We start from the raw sequence: 24,584 nt of genomic DNA, 5'->3' as shown, positions 1-24,584 counted from the left end.
CTTATGATTGTTATGAATTATTTTGTAAATTTTCTTGCACTCACAAAAGTACGATTTAATTTTGTGGCTTTTGATTGGTGGTTTGTAGCAAAGTTTATATTGTTTTCCTTTTTGTTCTTTGGTATATATATATATATATAGTTCAATATACGTTACAGAGGCTTTTATTGCATATTAAATATTCATACTTTCTTTCCTTTATTAGTAAAACTATATAATAATCCTTATGGCTATTTTTAACTTTTATAATCTCTATACTTTATAATTTTATTTTTAACGCCCACTTGATCATCTCTATTTTTGAAGTACGAAACCTTTGGATACTAAGCTGACATATTCACAAAGGGAAGCTCATACATCAGTACCGACCCGAAGACCACCTGCAATAGGAAAGCCATCATAGGTGAGTGAGAAAACCCTGGCCCACCTTTTGTACATCTAATTTTTGTTCGAATTTAATGGTCCCTCAACAACACGCTTAACTTTTTTTTACATGAGCTTCCGGAGTCCGGATATTATCAACATCCTTACCGTAACGTGTGAGTTTACATAAATTTTTTATTATTTATATATATAAACTTTCAAAGACTTTAAACTTTTTGCAGTTTAACACGTGAAATTTAAACTTGTTATTAACGTCTCCATCGTAACTGTTACGCGGGTTGTAAATATGTATATATTTTAAGACAATATATGTACAAATAATAATAATAATTACATAGTAGAGAACAAAACAATGTCCATAGTTGAAAACTTGAAATATCATGTAATCCTCCAAAACATATCTGTCCTTGCAGGCCTAGAAAATGAGCACATTTATTCCATCTGTTATTTAACTTATTATTATTATCACCAATTTCTAAATCACATTTATCATTATTTTCTCTTCCTTTGTTTCCATGATGCAGAAAATGAACAATAACAAAACTTGACATCTTATTATTCACACCCAATTTCTTCAAACTCAACCATGGAGTATACCACCTTAATGATGTCATCCATGTCATCTATCTTATTATCTTCATGCGCTGAGAAGCTACTATTAGCTTCCATTGATATCATATTTCTTGTCATCCTTTTCATACTCTTTGCACGAAAACTGTATTCCAAATCCAGTTTTCGCAACAGCAATATCACCATTAATGACTCCCTGATCGATAAAACCCGAGCGTTGGTAAAAACCAGTCTGTGGTACAAATTATCACTTACTTTTTCTGCAGTTCAAGCAGTGCTGGCCACTGCTTGTTCTGCGCTCGGATTCACTGCCGTGAATCCGTGCACTCAGGTTCCATCGACAATATTACCATCGAATAATATTGGCGATGGAACCTGCTGGTTAATCCAAGCGGTTTCGTTCATCATGATCATTATCTTAATCATTCATGAGAAGAAATTTCAATCCTTAACTCATCCGGTTACTCTTCGGGTGTTCTGGATACTCAACTTTGTTGCTACGGCAATACTCGCTTCTTCGAGCATCACACGGCTATTTTCCGACACTTCGTTGTCGAAATATGAAGACGTTGTTACGTCGATTTCGCTTCCGTTTTCGTGTTTTTTCTTGGTTGTGGCAGTAAATGGTTCTACAGGGATGACAGTGAAACCAGAACCTGAGAAGAGTCTAGATAATGTAAGCGGATGGGCTCATGCTTCGTTCGCGTCGAAACTATTTTGGTTTTGGATGAATCCCCTTCTCAAAAAGGGATACGAAACCCCGTTGAAAATCGACGATATCCCAACGCTTTCACCTGAACACCGGGCTGAAAAAATGTCCCAGTTTTTCGAACAAAACTGGCAGAAACCCGAAGAGAATTCGAAAAACCCTGTTCGGACAACGCTAATTCGTTGTTTCTGGAAACACATTGTGTTCACCGGGTTCTTAGCGAGTGTAAAGCTTTGTGTTGGGTATGTCGGGCCATTGTTAATCCAACGATTCGTTGATTTCACTTCCGGGAAGGCGGATTCGCCTTACGAAGGATATTATTTGGTACTAATCCTTCTGGTAGCGAAATTTATAGAAGTTCTGACATCACATCACTTCAATTTCCACTCGCAGAAGCTCGGGATGTTGATTCGTTCGACGCTGATAACGAGTTTGTACAAGAAAGGTTTGAAACTATCGCATTCGGCTCGACAGTCTCATGGTGTGGGTAAGATAGTGAATTATATGGCGGTAGATGCGCAACAGTTGTCGGATATGATGCCCCAAGTGCACGCGATCTGGCTTATGCCGGTTCAAGTCACGGGTGCTTTGGTTATTTTATATTTGACCCTCGGGCTAGCCATGGTGGTCACATTGGCCGCGGTTTTGGTGATCTTGTTCGTTGTGTATTTGGGGACGAAACGAAATAATAAGTTCCAGTTTAATATCATGTCGGGGCGTGATTTGAGGTTAAAGGCGACGAATGAGATGTTGAGTTATATGCGGGTGATTAAGTTTCAAGCGTGGGAAGAACATTTCAACAAGCGGATTCAGTCGTTTCGTGATTCGGAGTATGGTTGGCTTTCGAAGTTTATGTATTCGTTCGGTACGAATTTGATTATATTATGGAGTACGCCTTTGGTTATCTCGACGGTCACGTTTGGGAGTGGGATATTGTTCGGGGTGAAGCTGGATGCTGGGACGGTTTTCACGGCCACGTCGTTGTTTAAGATCTTGCAAGAACCGATTTGGAGTTTTCCCCAATCGATGATCTCGCTTTCTCAAGCGATGGTCTCGTTGGGGCGGTTGGATGAGTATATGTTGAGTAATGAATTGGATATTGACTCGGTGGAAAGACATGTAAACAGTAACAACAGTAATAGTAATAGTAACAGTAATGGTACCAGCAACAGCAACAGCAACAGCAACAACAACAGTAATAATACTATTGATGTTGAGGTGGAAAACGGGTCGTTCAGCTGGCACGACGACCCGTCAGAAGGTGAAACAATAAAAAATTTAAACTTTGAAATAAAAAAAGGTGAGCTCGCGGTCATAGTGGGGACCGTTGGTTCAGGGAAATCGTCTCTACTTGCTTCAGTTATCGGTGAGATGCATAAAACATCCGGGAAGGTAAAGGTTTTCGGGACCACTGCGTATGTTGCACAAACGGCGTGGATTCAAAACAAGACAATTCAAGAAAACATTTTGTTCGGTTCGCCAATGGACCGGCACAAGTACAAGAATGTCATAAGAACATGTTGTTTGGAGAAGGATCTTGAAATGATGGAGTTTGGAGATCAAACCGAGATCGGGGAGCGTGGGATCAACCTTAGCGGTGGCCAGAAACAACGGATTCAACTCGCTCGTGCGGTTTATCAAGATTCCGATATATATCTTCTTGATGATGTGTTTAGTGCTGTTGATGCTCATACTGGTTCACAAATATTCAAGGTAATATTTCAATATATACACATTTTTGGTTTCTTTGCATATATATAAATTGATCTTATAAATTTGTATATTGATTTTATAAATTTAATTGTAGGAATGTGTTAGGGGAATCCTCAAAGGCAAGACAATCTTACTTGTTACTCACCAAGTTGATTTCCTTCATGATGTTGATCTTATACTTGTAAGTTTTATAATATTTGTTTGTTTTAACCCGCTAGACTAATTTGAGTCGACCCGAATGAACATGTACAATAATATTGCAATTTATTTTAACCAAATCATCGCTATATGTAGGTAATGCGGGATGGGATGATCGTTCAATCAGGAAAGTACGATGAACTAGTTAAATCCAGACTGGATTTCACAGCATTAGTATCTGCTCACGAGAGCTCGATGCAACTAGTACAAGCAGAATCAACGAAACCACAAACACTAACAAAATCTCATTCTAGTAATTCCAACCAACCCGACAACGAGAACCAAAAACCTCTAGAGCGGTCCCAATCAAGTTCCATTACAAGAACATCAAAACTAATAGAAGATGAAGAACGAGAGACAGGACGAGTGAGCCTACACGTCTACAAAGTGTATGCAACCGAGGCCTTTGGGTGGTTAGGTGCATTTCTAGGAGTGTTGTTATCGGTTTTGTGGCAAGCGTCACAAATGGCTGGCGATTACTGGTTGGCTTATGAAACTTCAGAGGATCGAGCCGCGTCTTTCAATCCTTCGGTTTTTATTGGAGTTTATGGGGTTTTGGCATTGGTTGCTTTTGTTTTGGTTATGGGAAGAACTATTTTCTTTATGTATTTTGGGTTGGTGACTACACAAAAGTTTTTTAAACAAATACTTCATAGCATCCTTCATGCTCCAATGTCGTTTTTCGACACCACCCCTTCGGGAAGAATTCTTAGTCGGGTAATGTTTCCTTTAATGGTAAACAGTATGGTACAAATTACTTGTAATGCCGAAAGAGTGATCTATTTATCAGGATTATCCGAATATTTAAACCCTTTGTGAAACTGCAAGAGTGGGCCACTAGCTACTTAGCTAGGGCCTTAACAATTATTTATTTATTTTATTCTTATTATTCTTATTATTATTATTTTAAACCATGTGTTTTGTGTTTTCAATGTTTTTCAGTGGTCCCTAAATGTATAAATGCCACTAATTTTTAATAATTTAGGTGAATAAAAGTTCTATTTTGCTTCTTAAAATTTGGGCCCATGGATATTGTTGTCTGGTTATTTTAAGGTTTTAAATATTATATTAAAAAAAGTTAAGGTATTAAGTATTTTTAGAAGTTAAGATATTTCAAAGTTTACAGAAAATGAGTTTAGTAATTTTAATATAATAAAAAAATAAGTTTTTAATATTTTTTAGATTGAAGTTTTAGAGAATTAAGTTAATAATTATTTAAAATAATTGTAATAACTTGAAGCTTTTAGATATTGATAAACTTTATGTTTCTAAATATTTTTATTTATGTTTTAAAATATTTGAAATATAAGTTTTACAATATTTTAAGTGTTGAAATGTTTTTTTTAAAGTAAGTTTAATGATCTTAAGTGCTAAAATGTTTAAAAAAAAATAGTTTTGAAAAGTTTTTTTTTCTTTTATAAAAGTATAAAACAACTTGGCGCAATAATTACGCATCATGAGCAATAATTGGTTAAAACTTTTTTGTGAAAATCATTTCAATGACTATTTTGCAAGAATTACCGGTCAAACTGGCCCTACCTATGATCATTCCGTATTTATTTGGGACAGAAGCATATGTAAACATTATATTTTATTATGAAACTAATTGCATTTAATTTAAAAAAGTAGCGGTCTTCTAATAGAATATTTTTATCATTTTTCAGGCATCAAGTGATCAAACCAACATCGATATTCTCCTTCCATTCATGGTGAACTTTAGCACTGCTTTATACATGTCGGTGCTTAGCGTTATCATCATAACGTGTCAAAACACTTGGCCTACTGTCTTCCTATTGATTCCACTCGGTTGGCTCAATTTCTGGTATCGGGTATGTCAACACAAGAAGCACATGTTGGTATGAGCAAGCAATAATAAAAAGTAATTGAATAACAAATGAATCACTTAAAGATTACTTTCTGGAATTATCAATTGAAAGTGAAGGAAAATATATCTAAAACAAGAACACAAAAGACTCCTTAAATACTGAAACAAACTAACGTAAACAAGAGCTTTGACCAAATAAATAGGACCTCCAGCAACTACTTCTGAACGTCTCTTATTCAACAGAAATTACTAGAAAGTAGGAAACTTCAACCACTTCAATTTGAATTATATTTTAATATCCTCCCTTAATTCAAATTCTCGAACACCTATCAGATGTCTGAAATACACAAACTTCTCTCGAGATAAGGCTTTAGTTAAACCATCAGCCACTTGATCCTCGGTTCGGCAGAACTCCAGAGACACCTCCTTCTGAGCAACCATTTCTCTAATAAAGTGATGCTTTAGCTCAATGTGTTTTGATCTTCCATTTAACACTGGATTCTTGGTAAGACAAATTGCTGACTTGTTATCACAGTAGATGACCGTAGCTTGGTCTTGCTCAACACACAGATCCTTCAACATTCTTCTTAACCAAATGGCTTGACACGTTGCACCCGTGGATGATATATACTCAGCCTCAGTACTTGACAAAGCAACTGTATGTTGCTTCTTAGAACACCAACTAACCGCACCACTTCCCAATCCAAACACGTTGGCCGACACACTCTTTCGATCATCTACACATCCGGCCCAATCACTGTCACTATAGCCCACAAGATTTATTTCACAGCCCTTTTCATACCAAATACCAAACCTTATTGTTCCTGCCACATACCTCAGAACCCGTTTGACTGCACCATAGTGAATTTTGGATGGAGTTTGCATAAACCGTGCCAGTAAGCTAACAGCAAAACTGATATCAGGCCGCGTATGAGTTAAATACATCAGCCCTCCAATTAGACTTCTATACAAGGTGGCATCCACCTTATCTGCACCATCCTCAACTTGCAGCTTTTCGCTTGGGTTCATAGGAGTCTCTTCACTATTGCAGCCCATCATTCCACACTTAATTAGCAAACTTTCTGCATACTTTCCTTGACTAACAAACACACCATCTTTTGTTTGTTTCACCTCTAGCCCGAGGAAATATTTGAGAAGGCCCATATCCGACATTTCAAACTCCACCATCATACCTTTCTTAAATTCTTCAACTAGTTTCACACTAGAACTTGTACAAACTATGTCATCTACATATAGACACACATAGATAACATTATTTGTACTATCCTTCTTAACATACAGTGTAGGTTCATTGTAACTTCTAATGAACCCGTTTGAGGTAAAATATCCATCAATACGGGAATACCAAGCACGAGGTGCTTGTTTCAACCCGTATAATGCTTTCTTTAACATGTACACCATATCCTCTTGACCTTCAACTTCAAACCCAGGTGGTTGTTGAACATAAATCTCTTCTTCAAGATCCCCGTTTAAGAACGCAGACTTCACATCGAGTTGGTGGAGGGACCACCCACGTTGAGCTGCTGTGGCTAAGACCATTCGGATAGTCTCAAACCGAGCAACCGGAGCAAAGGTTTCACTAAAGTCTATCCCCTTTTGTTGAGAATATCCTTTAGCTACAAGCCTTGCTTTATGTTTTAGAATCTCCCCTTTGGGCCCGAGCTTCGTTTTGAATAACCATTTCAACCCAACAATGTTTTTATTTGGAGGCCGAGGGACCATTTGCCATGTTTTATTCTTCTCTATAGACTCCAATTCGACTTTCATAGCATGCCTCCATTCTTTCACATGTGTTGCCTCATCGTAGGTTGTAGGGTCGGTGACATTAAGGGCAAATTGGCAGGCAACAAATTCATCCACCGGTGAACTGTCATTGTAACACTCTTCCAGGTCTTTAAGTCTTCTCGGTGTTGTACTTGAATCAAGCATGGCTGAGTCATAACTTTGAGCACTGCCTTGACCCGTACTTTGATTTGTTTGAGGGGTAACCGGCTCATGAGTCTGTGAACTAGGAGTAGCCGATTGAATAGCATTATTATTAGATATGTGAGAGACATTTGTACCTGAACCCGATGATGTGGAATCAGTGGGCTCATTAGTGGGCTCATTGATCTGCTGAGGTAGAACTTCATCAAACCCACTAAGATCCCACATATATTGATACTTGCTTCTAACATCTTTGTTCCATTCCCACTTTGCACCTTCATCAAATATCACATCTCTTCTTGTGAGAAATTTTTCTGTCATGGGATTGTAGAGCCTATATCCCTTTGACTGTTGCGAGTACCCAAGGAATATGCATTTCTCTGACTTGTCATCCAGTTTGTTTCTTCTTTGGGCTGGGGTATGACCGAAAACAATTGAACCAAACACCTTCATATAGTCGACACTTGGCTTCTTTCCATACCAAACTTGAAAGGGAGTTTTGTTTGCCAAGTTCTTTGTGGGTGAAAGATTAATATTGTGGACAGCCGTGGCTGCTGCCTCGGCCCAGAAATAACTTGGCAACCCCTTCCATTTGAGCATACATTTTAACATTTCGACAATAGTTCTATTTTTTCGTTCTGACACACCATTTTGCTCGGGGGTGTATGGGACCATGAGTTCCCTTTTGATTCCATTTTCTTCACAAAACAAATTGGATTCATTTGAGGTATATTCCCCACCCCGATCAGACCTCAACATTTTAATGGGCCACCCAACTTCCTTTTCAACCATAGACTTGAATATTTTGAATTTTGAAAACACTTCTGACTTTTGCTTTATGAAATATATCCAAGTCATACGGGAGAAATCATCAATAAACAATACAAAATACTTACTACCACCAAGGCTTTGCACCGGCATTGGTCCACACACATCGGAGTGGACAAGCTCAAGTAGTTGGGTGGTTCGTTGTTTGCTGCTGTGAAATGACTTTCTTGCGTGTTTACCGAGAGCACAACCTTCACAGTTTGTTAGTTCCTTCATATTAGGTAGACCATTCACCATACCCTTGTTGTGTAACTGCTGCAGCCCCTGTGTATGAAGATGCCCGTACCTGAGGTGCCATAGTTTGGTTGCAGCATGTGGAGATGGAGAGCCCGCAAACATCTTAGTGGAATCAAGAGGGAACATGTTGTTAGTGGCCATCATAACTTTCATTAACACACAACCAGACCGCTTATGTGTTATGGTACACATATCATCATCAAAAAGTAGTGAATATCCCTTCCTCATAAGTTGACCAACACTAAGTAGATTATACTCCAACCTTGGTGCATAATACACATCATCCAAGAGCCTGAAGGAACCATCTTTCATGAACACTTTAACCGACCCCTTTCCTTCCACTTGAACTTGGTTCTTATCACCCAAATGAACCAATAACTTAAATGAAGTATCAAGATTCGTAAAGTTATTTTGCATACCGGTCATATGGTTTGAGCACCCTGAGTCTACAAACCACATACTTGCAGCCGTGTATTTTGGGTCATCGGTGATTGCCATAAACAGTCGGGGTATCTCTTGATTGTTTTCTTCCTCTTCATCTTGCCCGTTCACAGCTACATTAGCTTGTTGATCATCATTGAACCAACAATCCCTCTTAACATGGCCATATCTTCCGCATTGATAACAACCAGGACCCCTATTTTGGTCCATCAGTCTTCGTCTACCTCTCCCACGAACAGCCCCACGGGCTCTGCCTCTACCGTATGCGTTCCCGTCTCCCCGACCATTATTCTGCATAACTTGTAACGCTTGCTCATCTTGTCTTTCTCCAGATTTGTACTCACCCGAGCGACCCAGGATTCGTTCTTCTTGAGATTGGAGTGACCCCATTAATTTAACCGGAGTTAAGGTAGTGAGATCGAATGCAACTTCAATAGATGGAACAACGAAATCGAATTTTGGTGTGAGACTTCTGAGAATCTTTTCAACAATGGTTTGGTCGGTAATTTCTTCACCGAAGGCCCTTCGTTGGCTAACATTACCCATAACTCTAGAGAAATAATCGCCAACTAACTCTCCTTCCTTCATGATCAGGTTTTCAAACTCTCGTCTAAGCCCTTGTAGTTTGACAGATTGAACCTGAGTGTCACCTTGGAACTCCATACGTAGGGTTTCCCACGTCTCTTTTGCCGTATTTGCCGCTGCAATTCGTGAGAACAGCTGGTCATGCACACCTTGTTGTATAACAGCCATTGCTCTTGCATCTTTCTTCACGGCTGTTTTGTAGTCTTCTAGGGTTTCATCACCATTGGGAAGGCCTTCATTCACGAGCCCCCACAGGTCACAGGAACGGAGAATCGTCTTCATCCTTATACTCCAATGTTCATACCCCTCTCCTTTGAACACCGGGATGGGAGATTGAGGTTGTGATGTGCTTGAGCAGGCCATGAATGCTTTAGAACTCGATTGACTGATTAACCTCGCTCTGATACCAAATGTTGGTATGAGCAAGCAATAATAAAAAGTAATTGAATAACAAATGAATCACTCAAAGATTACTTTCTGGAATTATCAATTGAAAGTGAAGGAAAATATATCTAAAACAAGAACACAAAAGACTCCTTAAATACTGAAACAAACTAACGTAAACAAGAGCTTTGACCAAATAAATAGGACCTCCAGCAACTACTTCTGAACGTCTCTTATTCAACAGAAATTACTAGAAAGTAGGAAACTTCAACCACTTCAATTTGAATTATATTTTAATAGCACAAACACAATATGACAATAATATACAAAGTTTAAAGTTAAACTAACTAACTAACTAACTGACTGACTGACTGACTAACTAACAAACTAACTAATTCAAAATGAACTTTTTTAGGGGTACTACCTTGCAACATCACGTGAAATAACGCGACTTGACTCGATAACAAAAGCACCTGTCATTCACCACTTCTCAGAGAGCATATCCGGGGTTATGACCATTCGTTGTTTTGGAAAACAAGACTCGTTTATTCACGAAAATGTTGATCGTGTGGACGGAAACCTACGAATGGATTTCCACAACAATGGGTCGAACGGGTGGTTAGGATTTCGCATGGAGTTTGTTGGAAGTTTGTTTCTTTGTGTGTCAACTTTGTTCATGATCATATTACCTAGCAATGTCATTAAACCCGGTACTGTCTTACTTCCCTAACACGGGCCATTTTTAGCCCGTTTACTTTTAAGTTTCAACTAACGGGCTCGCTTATATGATCACAGAATCGGTTGGATTGTCACTTTCGTACGGGTTATCACTCAACGGGCTTTTGTTTCGGGCTCTATTCACTAGCTGCTTTGTTGAAAACCGAATGGTTTCGGTTGAAAGGATTAAACAGTTTACTAACATACCATCAGAAGCCGAATGGGTCAAGAAAGATAACCCCCCTCCTCCAAACTGGCCGATTCGTGGCAGTTTGGAGCTCAAAAACTTGCAGGTAAATAAAAAATTCTGACATGACACGAACCTAACACGAAATTTATGGGTTTGGGTTTAGCATAAACAGGTTCGGGCCAGTTTTAAGTGGAACCCGCGAACTTGTTTAGCTAAACGGGCCTTGTTCATGTCAACCCTGAGAGTTCACGAGTTGACCCGTTTAACCAAATTATTTTAACTATACATATATTTTTTTAAATATGTTTTATGTCATGAATTAAATTGATTCGAGTATTTTATGACAAAATTTAAAACTTTTAAGTGAAACTATAACTAAAGTGTAATTATTTTTGTATACATTTGCATTTATGGTTTGTAAAATTGTTATATAAAGTATTAATACACAAAAAAAAAAGATCAGGTTAAACGGGCCATGTTCGTCTCAGTTTTTTTTAGTTCGTGTCTGACTGGATCCGCCAACCCACGAACACGACCCGTTTAGCATCCCTAATTTCAACCATTTTTCTGGTTAACATGTTGGTTTGGGTTTATTTTATTTGATTTTAAACGGGTCAAATGGTTATCAAGACTCGAAAAGGAACGGGTCAAATACTCAAAGCGGGTCGAACAACTTCTAAGATGCCCAAAATGTACTTTATATTTATCCGAATTTAATGTATTCAAATTTTAAACAAAAATAATTTTCGAGTCAAACTAGCACGAACCGTTTTCATATCGACTAAATTCGTGAGCAGGTTAGGTATCGACCGAGCACGCCACTTGTGCTTAAAGGGATTACACTAAACATTCAAGGGGGTCAAAAGATTGGTGTTGTTGGAAGAACAGGTGGCGGGAAATCAACTTTGATCCAAGTTTTGTTTCGGTTGGTTGAGCCCGCTGCAGGAAGTATTGTTATTGATGGCATTGATATCTCGACACTCGGGCTTCATGATCTTCGGTCTAGATTCGGCATCATTCCCCAAGAACCGATCCTTTTTGAAGGGACCGTGAGAAGCAACATTGACCCGATCTGTCAACATTCTGATGATGAGATATGGAAGGTAAAAATGAGTTTGTTTTTTCATGAGTCAGCTCGGGTTTGTTTTACTTTTCTTTACAACGGGTTACTTAGCATTTCTTTTAGAAACGGGTCAAAACAGGTTAAAAGTTAACTGAAGTGTATTTAAACTACACAAAATATTCTATGAATAAACCTATAGCTTTTCGCTAAATTTACACATTTAGGACGTGAACTTTATTTTTACATGATTAAATCCTTAAATTTTTAAAACTTAACAAAACTATCTTTTTAATACAATTTTAGAGACCTAAATCATTTTTCTGTTAACTTCTAAAAATCCTATAAATTTAATCAAGTAAATAAACACATGCTATATTTTAACATATAAGCACAAGAACTTAAATTTTTAAAATTTTAAATTTTATAAAATTTAAGTCTATATAGAACCAAAGTGCAATATTATAGTTTCTGTAATCATATTTAACACAATAGTTATATATATAACTCAAAAGTGAAAAATAAAAATGTGCTCAAGGGCCGGTCCAACTTGACCCGGCTCAACCCAAGCAAAAAAAAAAAAAAGAAAAAAAAAACCGTTTTCATCTGAACCTATTTTGACCCATTACTCAACTTATGAACCTTTTTTTTTTTGTAGAGTCTCGAACGCTGCCGGCTCACTGACGTAGTAGCCGCAAAGCCCGGAAAGCTTGATTCCCCAGGTAACTAAAATAACCTGGTATCCGTTTTCTGGTAAAAAGAAAATAAATAAATAAATAAATAAATAAAATATTCACTTATGTGTTACGCGTGTTATTTTTAGTTGTGGACAATGGTGATAACTGGAGCGTAGGACAACGACAACTTCTTTGTTTGGGTCGGGTGTTGCTGAAACAAAGCAGATTATTGTTCTTGGATGAAGCAACGGCTTCGGTTGACTCACAAACCGATGCTGTGATTCAAAAGATTATAAGAGAAGATTTTGCTGACTGTACTATCATTAGCATTGCTCACAGGATACCTACTGTCATGGATTGTGATAGAGTTCTAGTCATTGATGCAGGTAACTTCTTGTTTATTGGAAACGGGTCAAATGGGTAATTTTATGCGTCGGATTTGATCGCCCTCACAACTCTTTTAGTGTGGGTGTTCAACGGCTCGGTTTTCAGCTTATTCAGTCGAACCAAAAACTGAACAGAACTGAAAACCGGAATCATATGTGGTTCGGTTTCGACTGAATAACTTTTCTTATTTTCGGTTTGCGGTTTTCGTCCCTGTGGTTTCTCCAAATCTGGAGTTTTAGTCAAGTAGTTTCAATTTTGCGATTTTTGTCCTTGTGGTTTCATTTCACGTGCAGTTAAACCCAACCACACTAACGTAAGTCTGATCGTTAAACCCCATCAGTGTGCCCCTCACGTGAGGGGCAGTTTTGTCCTCCCCCCCAAAAAAAAATACACCCCAGCTCTCCCGTGATGGGTCTTCCGAATTAGGGTTGTGGTTTATTTGGGGAGAAAAAAGACAAAACCGCCCCACGTTGATGGGTCTAACGAACAGACTTAATGGGGTTAGTGGGGTCGGGTTTAATTGCAAGTGAAATGAAACCACAGGGACAAAATCGCAATTTTGATACTATTGGACTAAAACTGCATATTTGGACAACCACAGGGACGGAAACCACAGTTCACTCTTGATTTTTTATACCATTGTTTTTTAATTGGTTTGGGCTAAAATTGTAATTAGATTGTGCTAAATTAACAGAACTTAAATAAACATTGTTTTTTCGGTTTCAAATGGAACAATGAAAACCCCAACTTATATATATCCTGTCTTTTATAAATCACTAATGTATTAAATGCAGAATTCTTTATAACTTTTTTAACGACAAACTACACTACTACTAAATTACATAAGTCACATCACTAAAATAATATATACTACTAAATTAGAGGCTGTCCTTCAAAATTTTATTATATCAAATTTATTCTTTTTCAAAGCACTAAAACTATCAGCTTATTTACAATAATTCCAAAAACACTATGCAATGGGAGGATAAACAATGATAATGTTGTTTTTTTTTGTTTTTTTTATTCAGTGAAACAAACTTTTATATGTACTGACTTTATTTATAATAAAGTTGATAAAACATGTTATTGGTGTTTTGAAAAAGAAGTATGATGAGATACTTAAGGTGAACTAATCAACAAATTATTATATATGTTGTAACAGGATACGCGAAGGAATTTGACGAACCTTCGCGTTTAATTCAGAGGCCCTCGCTTTTTGGGGCATTGGTTCAGGAATACGCAAACCGATCATCTGGTTTCTGAGCATGTTATTAGATGTCATACTCCTGTAATCAAGGGGTGTAATTTTTGTTTTAAATTATTAGCATCTTGTATCACAAGAAGACCAAGTTGGGTTCATATTGAAATTAGAATGGTCATATATAAGGGCTATGATAGTAAAACTCGAGGAACATGCTTTCGGTCTAAAGCTAATAACATGTTTTATATCTTAAGCGTGTGCATAAACTGTGTTCTTGTGTGTTTGCTTTCGTTCTGTGTCACTTAATAAGAAACGAACCATTGACTAGGTATTAGTAGCATTATCAAATATGTATGAGAACAAGCATATTAATATTACAAATTATTTAATCTTCTTACTTGATTGTGAAACCTTTATGTTATACAGCTTTATCTAAATTCCCAAGAATGCACGAGACTGCGATTCCCAATGCTCCTTTGTTTGACGAATCCTTTCTATTCTCTCAGTTTTAAGCCTTTCCTCCCAGTATTCGGGACAACAGCACAAGTTTATAAACTTCAGTTGATATTGTGTAGATGCGGTAAATTGGCCCATTTTCAAGTAAACCGGTTGAATTTTATGCATGTAAACTTATACTTGAGAGCACGTTTATGACGAAGAAAATAAACTTACCTTCGACCTAGTAAAATGTTAAGCTCGTCCAAATGAAGAGATCCCTGATAAACTCCTGCCTGTAAAACAACCAAAACATTTTACCAAATGTTTATAACAAAATCAAACTTTAAGATGTATATTCACACACACACACACACACGGATATGGGTGTGCAAGAAACCGAAATAACCAAAAAATCCAAACCGAAAAAACCTAACCGAAACAAAAACCGACGGTTTGGTTTTATGTTTTTGTAAAAACCGAACTAACGATTCGGTTTTGGTTTTGCATATAATAAAAACCGAAAAAACCGAACCGAAATCCTAAATTTTTGTTTTTTTATATTTTATATTAAGTAATTTATAAGAATTTGATAAACAAGTAACTCAAATATTTTTGGTAAAATGTTTAACAATCTATTATTTTACAATTAATTTTTGAAAACTTTTTGTTGACCTAAAGTTTTCAAGATCAAATGAGAAAAACCGAATAAACCAAAACCGAACCGAAACCAAAATGAAAACCGAAAAACCGGAACCGAACGGTCTCAAATACTCCAAAAACCGAAGTTTTGGTTTTCGGTTCGGCTTTAACAAAAAACCGCGCCACGCACACCCCTACACACGGATGAAAGCAATAAAGTATATACTTACTTCTCTACAAAGAGGACATTTTGCAGTAGGTTGTGTTGCCTTTAGACCATCAACAATTGTCACTGATCCAGCTTTGCAAGCACACATGAAGCAAAAGATGTGTCCACAAGTCAAACATACAGGGTCAAATACAGTATCCTGAAAGAACAAATATAAAAAAAATTACTAAATAATCCATCTTTGCGTATAAGAGTGCATGCATAAAGCCAATTTTTTTAACAAATAGGTGGTGATTTCAACATTATTGCCAAAAAATGTATCAAATTAGTAAAACTGAAAAGCTCAGCTACAAATGAAACGGGTCACAAAATGTCAAACGGGCTAAACATTGTCCATAGTGTATTCTCAAATGTTTAATACCACATAAACTGCTTTATCAACTAAAATCAAATTATTATTATTATTATTATTATTATTATTATTATTATTATAGTATAGTTTTGCATAGAGGTGTGCATGAAAACAAAAAAAAAACTATCCGAAACCGAAAAACCTAACCGAAACAAAAAAGCGACGGTTTGGTTTTATGTGTTTGTAAAAACCGACCCGTAATTTATAGGAATTTATTAAATATAACTCAAATATTTTAGCCAAAATGTATAATAATCAAATACTTATCAATTAATAAAATGATTTTGGGCCCAAATTTATTATTTTGGGCCAATTTTTTTCTTCAGTCCAAAATTTTCAAGGTCAAATGGCAAAACCGTAACCGAACCCAAAAGGAAAACCGAAAAACCAAAACCGAATGGTTTTCACGAATTCAAAAACCAAAGTTTCGGTTTTAGCCGAAAACCGACCAAACTAAACCATGAACACCCCTAGTTTTGCATATCTAAGACATTAACTATTTATTATAATTTTAATCATGGCAAGAGAAAAAGAATGAACAACTAACCAAACATATAGAGCAAGTCAAGTCGATCTCAAGTTGACGACATCAGAGAGTTCACAAGAAAGTGACGGTTTCCCGTCATTAAATATAAGAGAACACCCTTCAAAAAATTCAGAACCATTTCCCATTTTACCCTTTGTTTCCCTTAAGTTAATGTGCAGAGCAATAAGCTCACAAAGCCATGGAGACTGAAGGATTTCCATGTGCATGCTTTGGACTTGTGACCTAAACGCTTGACCTTGCTTCGAGTCATGTATCTGCAACAAAGTATAAAAAATTCATGTCTAAACAAAATATAGATAATTATACTCAATAATGAGCTAGTTTGATAAGTTAGTAGACAGGCGACCGCTCTAGCCAGTAAAAAGATGATGTGGCAAGCCAGTTCATCAAAAAAATCGGCTAGTTTGGTAATGTAGTGATAAATCACTATCACATGATCGTAATACTAAATCCGGCCTGTTTCTAAGTATCAAGTGATCAACAAACCACCAACCTTAGTTCAGCTCGTTGGCTCACTCGTTAGGCTCGTTTAAATTAAAGCATGAATTTTAAAATATATAAATTATAACCTAGAATATAACTCGTTATGTGTATGGTAAAAATAACATTTTTTTCTTTTTATACATATCGATATTTGTAAACATAAACTTAATTCAAAAATAAATAAACGAGTTGCCTCGACGAGCCACAAGCCAGCACAAGCTTTTTACGAGCCGCGCCTGAACTCAATATTCCACCTCGTTAAGATAAATCAGCTGAGCTGGCTCGACTCGGTTAGTAAACGGGTCCCGCCCGGGCCCAATTTGGCTTGCCTTGGCTTGTTTATAGCCCTACATTTTTTTTATTTATTTCTTACTCATCGATGCATTTATAAGTACAAAATGATTACAGTAAAGTGGCAGGCAAACGGGCAACAAGCTGCGCCACAACCCCCTTTTGAATAGCAAAGCCAATCCTACTAAAGACGAAGCTTTGGGACCTAGGAGCCGAAGAGGTCCCGTGTACGACATGCTGAACCCGACTCAAAAAAGTCACAGCCTCAAACGGGCAACAAGCCCTACATTAGCCTCAATAATTTACAAAAATAGTATTATCAAATTTCATTTGACCTATACTCCTTTAAGCTAAATATATTGATTTCGCGTGTTTGAGATAAAGCATAACCAGAAATCCAAATTGACCCATTCATAAGAAAATGGGCCAACATATTTTTTAAGGGACAAACAAACCTTATCATATTTTTTAAGAATTTTTCGCATAGCAATGGCATTGATAATCGCATAACCGACAAGATCTTTTCCTTCTTGAATTAAAGCACCATGGTTCCCTTGAAACTTGTCTTTGCACCACACAAAGTACTTCCTGAACCCTGTTGCTAGATGAACATCGAGCACCTTTTGTGCCCGCTCGTTAAAACATCCAACCACCGTAAACATCTCCTTCATAAGTGAAGGAAAGAAACTTCCATCGCAAACTACATAAAAAAAGTTCAAAAATCACATAAATAGTATTCAAAAAATATTTAAATTGCACTAACAGATGATCAAAATCATAAATAAAATTAATTAGTTAATAAAAGGAAAGTAATAGAAGCACATTCATTACATCAAATTATGAAACTGAATTAAGAACTACAAACACATGTTAATTCAAAAAATCGAGTTTTGATTAACAGAATCATGAAATAGTATCAATAAACAGAAGCTAACAAAATCACATTCTCTGTGACATTTCATCAAACACCTTGCATGCTCTAATTAACAACTAAAACCATTTAATAACAGACATATCATCATCATCATCATCATCGTACTCAGTATATCCCACCAATAGCAATGCTATGGTAGGGTCTGAGGAGGGTAAGATGTAGACAGTCTTACCTCTATCCCATAGGGATAGATAGGCTGCTTCCGGTGAGACCCCCGGCTCGATAGTAGTTTTGCATCAAGCCTTGGACATAAGGCACATAGCACTCAATCATCAGGGACACCGGCTGATTGGTGCATGTGCCCTTGTCTTTCGGCTATCAACGCGACCACATGATGCCTGATTAACCTTCCGCCACTTTTAATGTTATTTTCACGAGATTAGTAAAATAACGTCAAAATTAGTGCACTTTTACTTTTGCCCACCCGAGGGTTCACACATATATACATTATATGCGCGCACCGCAAGCAGGGCGTTAATAACAGACATATAAGCAACATAATTAAGCTCAAGGACAATAGCAGGGACTAGAGTTTGTATTCGTAACGTAATACAATCCAGTTATGTCCGTTTATGCTTGTTCAATTATGTTTTAGGTTTGTTTGTTAGTGTTAGTGTTTGTGTTCGAGTTCGGAAAAAGTTAACTGAATGAACACGAACATGCCCCGTTCATGTTCGTTTGGTTCGTTTACATGCCTAATAAACGTTATCATGAAACAATAACATCAATAAACTAAAATTAACAAAAATCACATTCTTTGTGACATTTTATCGAACACCTTGCATGCAAACTCAATAACTCAAATCATTAAACCAAATTAATAATAATAATAATAATAAAAACACAACATCAATAAAAAGAAACTAACGTCAAGTGTGTTACGCTAAAGAGTTCGGCTCTTGTGATAACACAACAACTGTCAAGTGGCAGCCTCCGAAACGCCCAAGCCTGAAGCCAACGTAGGCCCGGTGACGACAACATGATCTGGCCCAGAATGAGACAAGGGGCTCTCAATAACAAAATTACATTTAATAATAATAATAATAGTAATAATAATAATAATAATAATAACAACAATTAACAAAATCACATTCACAGTGACATTTCATCAAACACCTTACATGCAAACTCAATAACTTAACCATCAAACACTTATTAATCCACAAAATAATACATAATTAAGCTCAAAACAATACCAGGACACGGGTGGATGCACTTATTATTATTATTATTATTATTATTATTATTATTATTATTATTATTAGAGCCATTTAAACCCAATGAATCCTGTGAGCGAGTGACGTCATCCCTACGACACCGTTTCAATATCTTCTTAAGATTTTTAAAACCGACAGCAGGTAGCTTGTTGTTCTGATCCTGGGTTTGCATGTACTCTTCGTATTTCTTGCAGAACTTCATCTTCTAATATTATCAATGGCTGGTGTGAATGTAATTGAATTCGATCTGGGTTATTAATATTATTATTATTATTATGTTACGTGATTGTGAAGGAAGGATTAATTGTAGGATTTGTTTGATGCCGTGTTGGTGTTTCGGAAGAAATATATGAGAAACGGTCACTTTATTATTATATAAGCTAGTTGTGATGTATGACGTAATCACAACATGTTTTTGTTTTATAAAATGTTTTGTTTTTTTAGTGTTTTTTGTAACTTAAACTTATAATCTTGAGCCTACCCGGGTTTTAGTCTATCGTGTGTAATGACGAAGGTTAGTTAGTGCCATGGGTGGCCCCGCCTTCCTGTTTTTTGACGTAGTATTGTATATTTACCCGTTTTCATTCGAATTTTTTTAGACGTATTGTAAATTTAGCCGTTTTCAACAGAAAATTTGAGTCCAGCTCCCTTCGTTTGTGAAATTTTGTATACATTTTAAGTTTGGCCCTCCCGGTATCTTAGTCCAAGCTCCGCCACTGATCGAGTGTTACGTCAGAAAGTTCTGCTCTTGGGGCAGCACAACGTCTGTCAAATGGAAGCCGACAATATGGCTTCTAGGGGAACGCCAAAGCCAAACTCTGAAGTTAGTATAGGCCAAGTTAAAATAACATAGTCTGGTCATAGTTGGACAACGAGGCTCTCCAAATTGGAGAGTATTGTGGCCTAAACACAAAAAAGAAAGTCGTTGTTCTAAAAAAATGTAACTCAATTCAGGTTCGATTTATGTCCCCCGACATTTAGTTAAAATGGCACCAGGGTGATAATGAGAAACTAGGCGAATATGTGATGTTCGCTAGTTGGATCCTTGAACCGAATGAGTTTTATCTCACTACACTGTCGAGCATTTGGGCGAGTGTTCACAGACGTTGGTCTGAGAGTTTTCCCGTGTTCAAAAGGCGGGTGTATTCTGATATGGTGAATTTAACCACTAGCTCGTTTGAAGGATTCGTTGGTAGTTAAAAATATTCATAAATTTAAATTCATATTTTAAGAAAAACATATATTTTGTTTTTAATATTTTTAGAAAAGATATTAATACATGATAGAAAACTGGATTTGGACTTCTTAAATTTATTACACTTTAATTCGTCATCTTGTATATTTCACTATTTTAGTATTTTAACACAACTAGTCAACTAGTATAGTAGTATAAATAAAACTATGATAAAGACATAAATAAAAGTTAAGCACGTTAATGATTTTCCAACGCGTTACTCTTATTTTGTCAATAGTTACATGATTTTATTACCAATTTTGAGATTTACTAATGAACCAAAAATTACATTACAAATACTATAAAGGAAACAAACATATGATTTTTTTCCATAGAAGCCAATTACCATTCTTTTACATGTTAAAGTTCCTTCATGTGTTAAATTTGAACAAAATTATGATTTTTATACAATAATTAAGTATTTCTAAGTTATTCACAAATCTAGATTACGAAAACATGCTGCACATACTTTCCGATAGAGGTGGACAAAAAAACCGATTAACTAAACCGGCCTGAAAATAGAACCGAAACCGAACAATTTTGAAACTGATTATGTAGAAACCGGTTCGAAATCGATTAAAACCGTAGGTTTGGAACCGGTTTGTAATTCTCTCCATCAAAACCGGTTTCAAACTGGTTAACTGAACCGACGAACAAAAACCGGTCCAAACCCATGGAACCGAAATCGATCAAAATCCGAATAGAAACCGATCATAACCTGGTCAAGAAATCGAATTAAACCCGAACCGAACCCAATCATAAACCGGTTTTGACTTTTGTTGACCAAACCGAACCGATTTCAACCCAAACCAGTTTTGAGTTTTAAATCAGTTTGTGCACCTCTACTTTTCGAGCAAGACCGGCTCAACGAATGTGGAGGCCTAAATCGAAACAAGATTTTGTGGCCATTTAATGACAACTGTTAAAGTTTTTTTTTATTACACGTTTTGAACTCATAACCTATAATTTAGTAACAATCAAGTCTACTATCACACAATACAATATTTTGAGTTTACTTTACTCATTATAGTATATCTATATATAGTGGGGTTTTTTTTTGACTTTGAGACATTAATCAAGTGTAGTCTAAAACCCTAACTTGTTTTCGTTGTTTTACGAACCAACTCTGTTTTCCGAGTAATCTAGTCTATATTATTAACTCGTATTTATTTATTTATTTTAAACAAATATGTGGAAGTCGAGGAAATGATTTCACCAACCCACTTGATTAATGGTGGCCATTTTCAACAAATATAAATCGTAGCTTTCTCGTTTCAACAATAAATAAAAGTTAAAAACCAGTGGGATTTTCACATTTTGTCTGCCAATCGTAAATATCTTCTTTTTTAGATTTAATGGAGTTTTACATTACCATTAAATAATTATAAACACGTGAATATAAAACTCTATAATGAAATAAGTTTTAATATTCAATTAATTCATTTATAATTCTTCCTTGCTTAAAATAAAATAACCATTAAAAAGTTTTCTTATTTAGTTACCCAAATTAAATAATTATGAAAGTTAAAACTTTCAATACCAAGTTTTATATTTGTTCTATTTAGATCACTTAAATTTAACATTTATATTTGTTCTATTCACACACCCTAAATACGATCGTATATGAGTTATACGATCGTATGGAAACCCACGTGACAAAAGTACACAAAAGTACACTGAGTGTGCAGTCGTGTGAGTTTGATCGGAAGACATACCATAGTATGACTCCCATACGAGCGTATGAAAAAAAAAATTGATTGAGCCGGATGTGTTTAGATTTATGATAGTATACGGATGTGGTTGCTAAAGGAAATATGATATAATATTTCGTACATACTAACCCTCGTTTTACGCAACGACACGATACAATATTCCAGACGTGATATAAGATGTCAACCATTTTACGTCGGTAGTTAACACATGCATCTTCAAAGTTATAATTTCTCAAAAAAATTATACCCAAAGTTGATAAGATCTTCAAAGTAGTTGGTTGTTTTTTAAAAAAATTAAAAAATCATGTGATCGTATACACAAGTTGCAAAAAGCTGACATATATATTCTGAAGTCTTATACAATCGTATAAGTAGCGTGTGAATAAGTCAAAGGATGTTTGAATATCCAATGCCTGAAAGAAAAACTTAGTTACGGCAAAGTACTATTCTTAATCATTAATAATTCATCAACATATATATATGTAATTGATTCTTCCATTAATACATTATTTATATAGTTATAGGTGTTTTTAAAGGTTATTTTCTTCTGGTACTCTTTTAATTAGAATTTAATAATTCATGTTTTCTCTTTAAAGCTCGTTGTGATTAATGATTTAAAAGCTATAGTAATTAATTTTGTTTGGTTTTAAAAAATATTGGTGGACATTTGACTTTTACAAACACACATTGATGGTTGTGAAAGGCAAATCAAAGTGTCCAATATCATCGTCACATGTACAAACTAGAAACCAACAAATTTATTGCAAAAATGTTTTCTTAAGCTAGGTTTGGGTTTAACATTATAACAGGATGTAAACAACTTAAAATTATTTCATTTTTAACGAAATTAATATAAACATTGGAGTTCTTTTCTTGAGTTAGGGACCTACAGTAACATATATTAAAACATGAAAATCATCTTTAACCAAAAACATATGAAGTTTCAAATTAAAAAAATAGAGCTCATGGGTTTCGAACTAGCATCTCGATTGAAAAACTGTTTGATTGGCTACCACCACACCAGAGTAACACTACTTGTAAATGAATCCAATCTACGTATAACATCCACACTAAAATTTATATATGATTTTGAGTTAATGGTCATTTTCGTCCCTGTGGTTTGCTGTTTTCGCCATTTCGGTCCAAAGTTTGAAATTTTGTCAATTTCGTCCTCACGGTTTTAAAAATTGGCCAATTACGTCCCACCGTCTAACGACATCCAAATATGTCGTTAGTTTCAGGGGTATTTTCGTCTATTACGCATTTTAATAATTAAAACTTAATTTATATATATATTCCTTATACATACATACATATATATATAACCTAAAATAATATAAACTCTCTCTCTCTCTCTCTCTCTCTCTCAACCGGATGTCCGACAGCCACCACCAACCTACAACCACTTATGACCACTACTACCACCGCCTATGACCACCGCATCCTATCTGCCCCACCGCGTGTTACCAAGGATCCACTCTCATTATCTCAGCCAACAACATGCTCAGATCCACAGTAATATCAACCGCTGGTTGCATTAGACCGTCCGCTAGAGCCATTGGAGCATCTAGGATCTCCAGAGAAACCACCTGAACCTGCGGATTCACATCCGGTGCGTAAGTTTCAGCGGTCGTGACTGCCGTTGCCGGAGACGGTTGGAATTCAGCCATGGTGGTTCTGGTGGGGGATTTTTGAGGTTGAGGGAGGGAAAACGGTTATTAGCTTAGAAAGCGTACACTGTACGCCAGATTCATGGTTATACAGCCCAACAAATAGAAACGTGTTTGGTAGCACGCGGTGGGGCTGATAGGATGCGGTGGTCATAGGCGGTGGTTGTGGTGGTCATAAGTGGTTGTGGGTTGGTGGTGGCTGCCGGACTTCCGGTTGAGAGAGAGAGAGAGAGAGTTTATATTATTTTAGGTTATATATATATATGTGTATGTATGTATGTATAAGGAATATATATAAATTAAGTTTTAATTATTAAAATGTGTAATAGACGAAAATACCCCTGAAACTAACAACATATTTGGATGTCGTTAGACGGTGGGACGTAATTGACCAATTTTTAAAACCGTGAGGACGAAATTGACAAAATTTCAAACTTTGGACTGAAGTGGCGAAAACAGCAAACCACAGGGACGAAAATGGCCATTAACTCTATGATTTTTTCCTCTAAAACAGGGGCCTAAATTTTTTTGGCCTAAAACCTTATCTTTATTTGAATGACCCACGGATCGGCCCTGTGTGCAGTTCATGTGAAGGTCAATGTGTCTTTTTAAATTGAAATGTTAGATATAATGTTTATACAATGTCTATTGTTATTGCTATAATATCTTTTAATATTTTATAAGAATGGACTTTGTTCTTCGAAACATGGCACTATATCCGCTACGCTTCTTTAACTTAGGGTAAGGAGGTTAAAGTGGAAGAGATAATTGGAGACATTAAAGCC

At 36.2% G+C, this 24,584-nt stretch overlaps 1 protein-coding gene and 1 pseudogene across 2 annotated transcripts; one reads left to right on the top strand and one right to left on the bottom strand.

The window, feature by feature from the left end:
- The first annotated feature begins 945 nt into the window (after nucleotides 1-945).
- On the top strand, nucleotides 946-14,256 carry LOC143603384 (ABC transporter C family member 14-like). The gene is made up of 10 exons (XM_077080189.1): nucleotides 946-3,376; nucleotides 3,471-3,557; nucleotides 3,671-4,291; nucleotides 5,239-5,403; nucleotides 10,237-10,531; nucleotides 10,617-10,831; nucleotides 11,526-11,831; nucleotides 12,447-12,510; nucleotides 12,612-12,851; nucleotides 14,015-14,256. Exons 1-10 carry the CDS (start codon nucleotides 971-973, stop codon nucleotides 14,113-14,115), a joined length of 4,500 nt encoding a protein of 1,499 aa, XP_076936304.1. The 5' UTR covers nucleotides 946-970; the 3' UTR covers nucleotides 14,116-14,256.
- A 206-nt stretch (nucleotides 14,257-14,462) lies between these two features.
- Nucleotides 14,463-19,563, bottom strand: LOC143603385 (putative E3 ubiquitin-protein ligase BAH1-like 1; annotated as a pseudogene). Its single transcript, XR_013148047.1, has 6 exons — nucleotides 19,163-19,563; nucleotides 17,488-17,732; nucleotides 16,259-16,512; nucleotides 15,361-15,498; nucleotides 14,722-14,784; nucleotides 14,463-14,608 (listed from the first exon to the last, which is right to left on the bottom strand). The product of XR_013148047.1 is annotated as a putative E3 ubiquitin-protein ligase BAH1-like 1 (transcript).
- Between the last annotated feature and the right edge of the window lie 5,021 nt (nucleotides 19,564-24,584).

The sequence above is a fragment of the Bidens hawaiensis genome, unplaced genomic scaffold, assembly GCF_021521415.1.
Source record: "Bidens hawaiensis isolate Kalapana, Puna unplaced genomic scaffold, B.hawaiensis_p1.1 tig00061505_1, whole genome shotgun sequence".
Taxonomy (NCBI): Eukaryota; Viridiplantae; Streptophyta; class Magnoliopsida; order Asterales; family Asteraceae; genus Bidens; species Bidens hawaiensis.
This window is presented reverse-complemented; position numbering and strand designations above follow the sequence as displayed.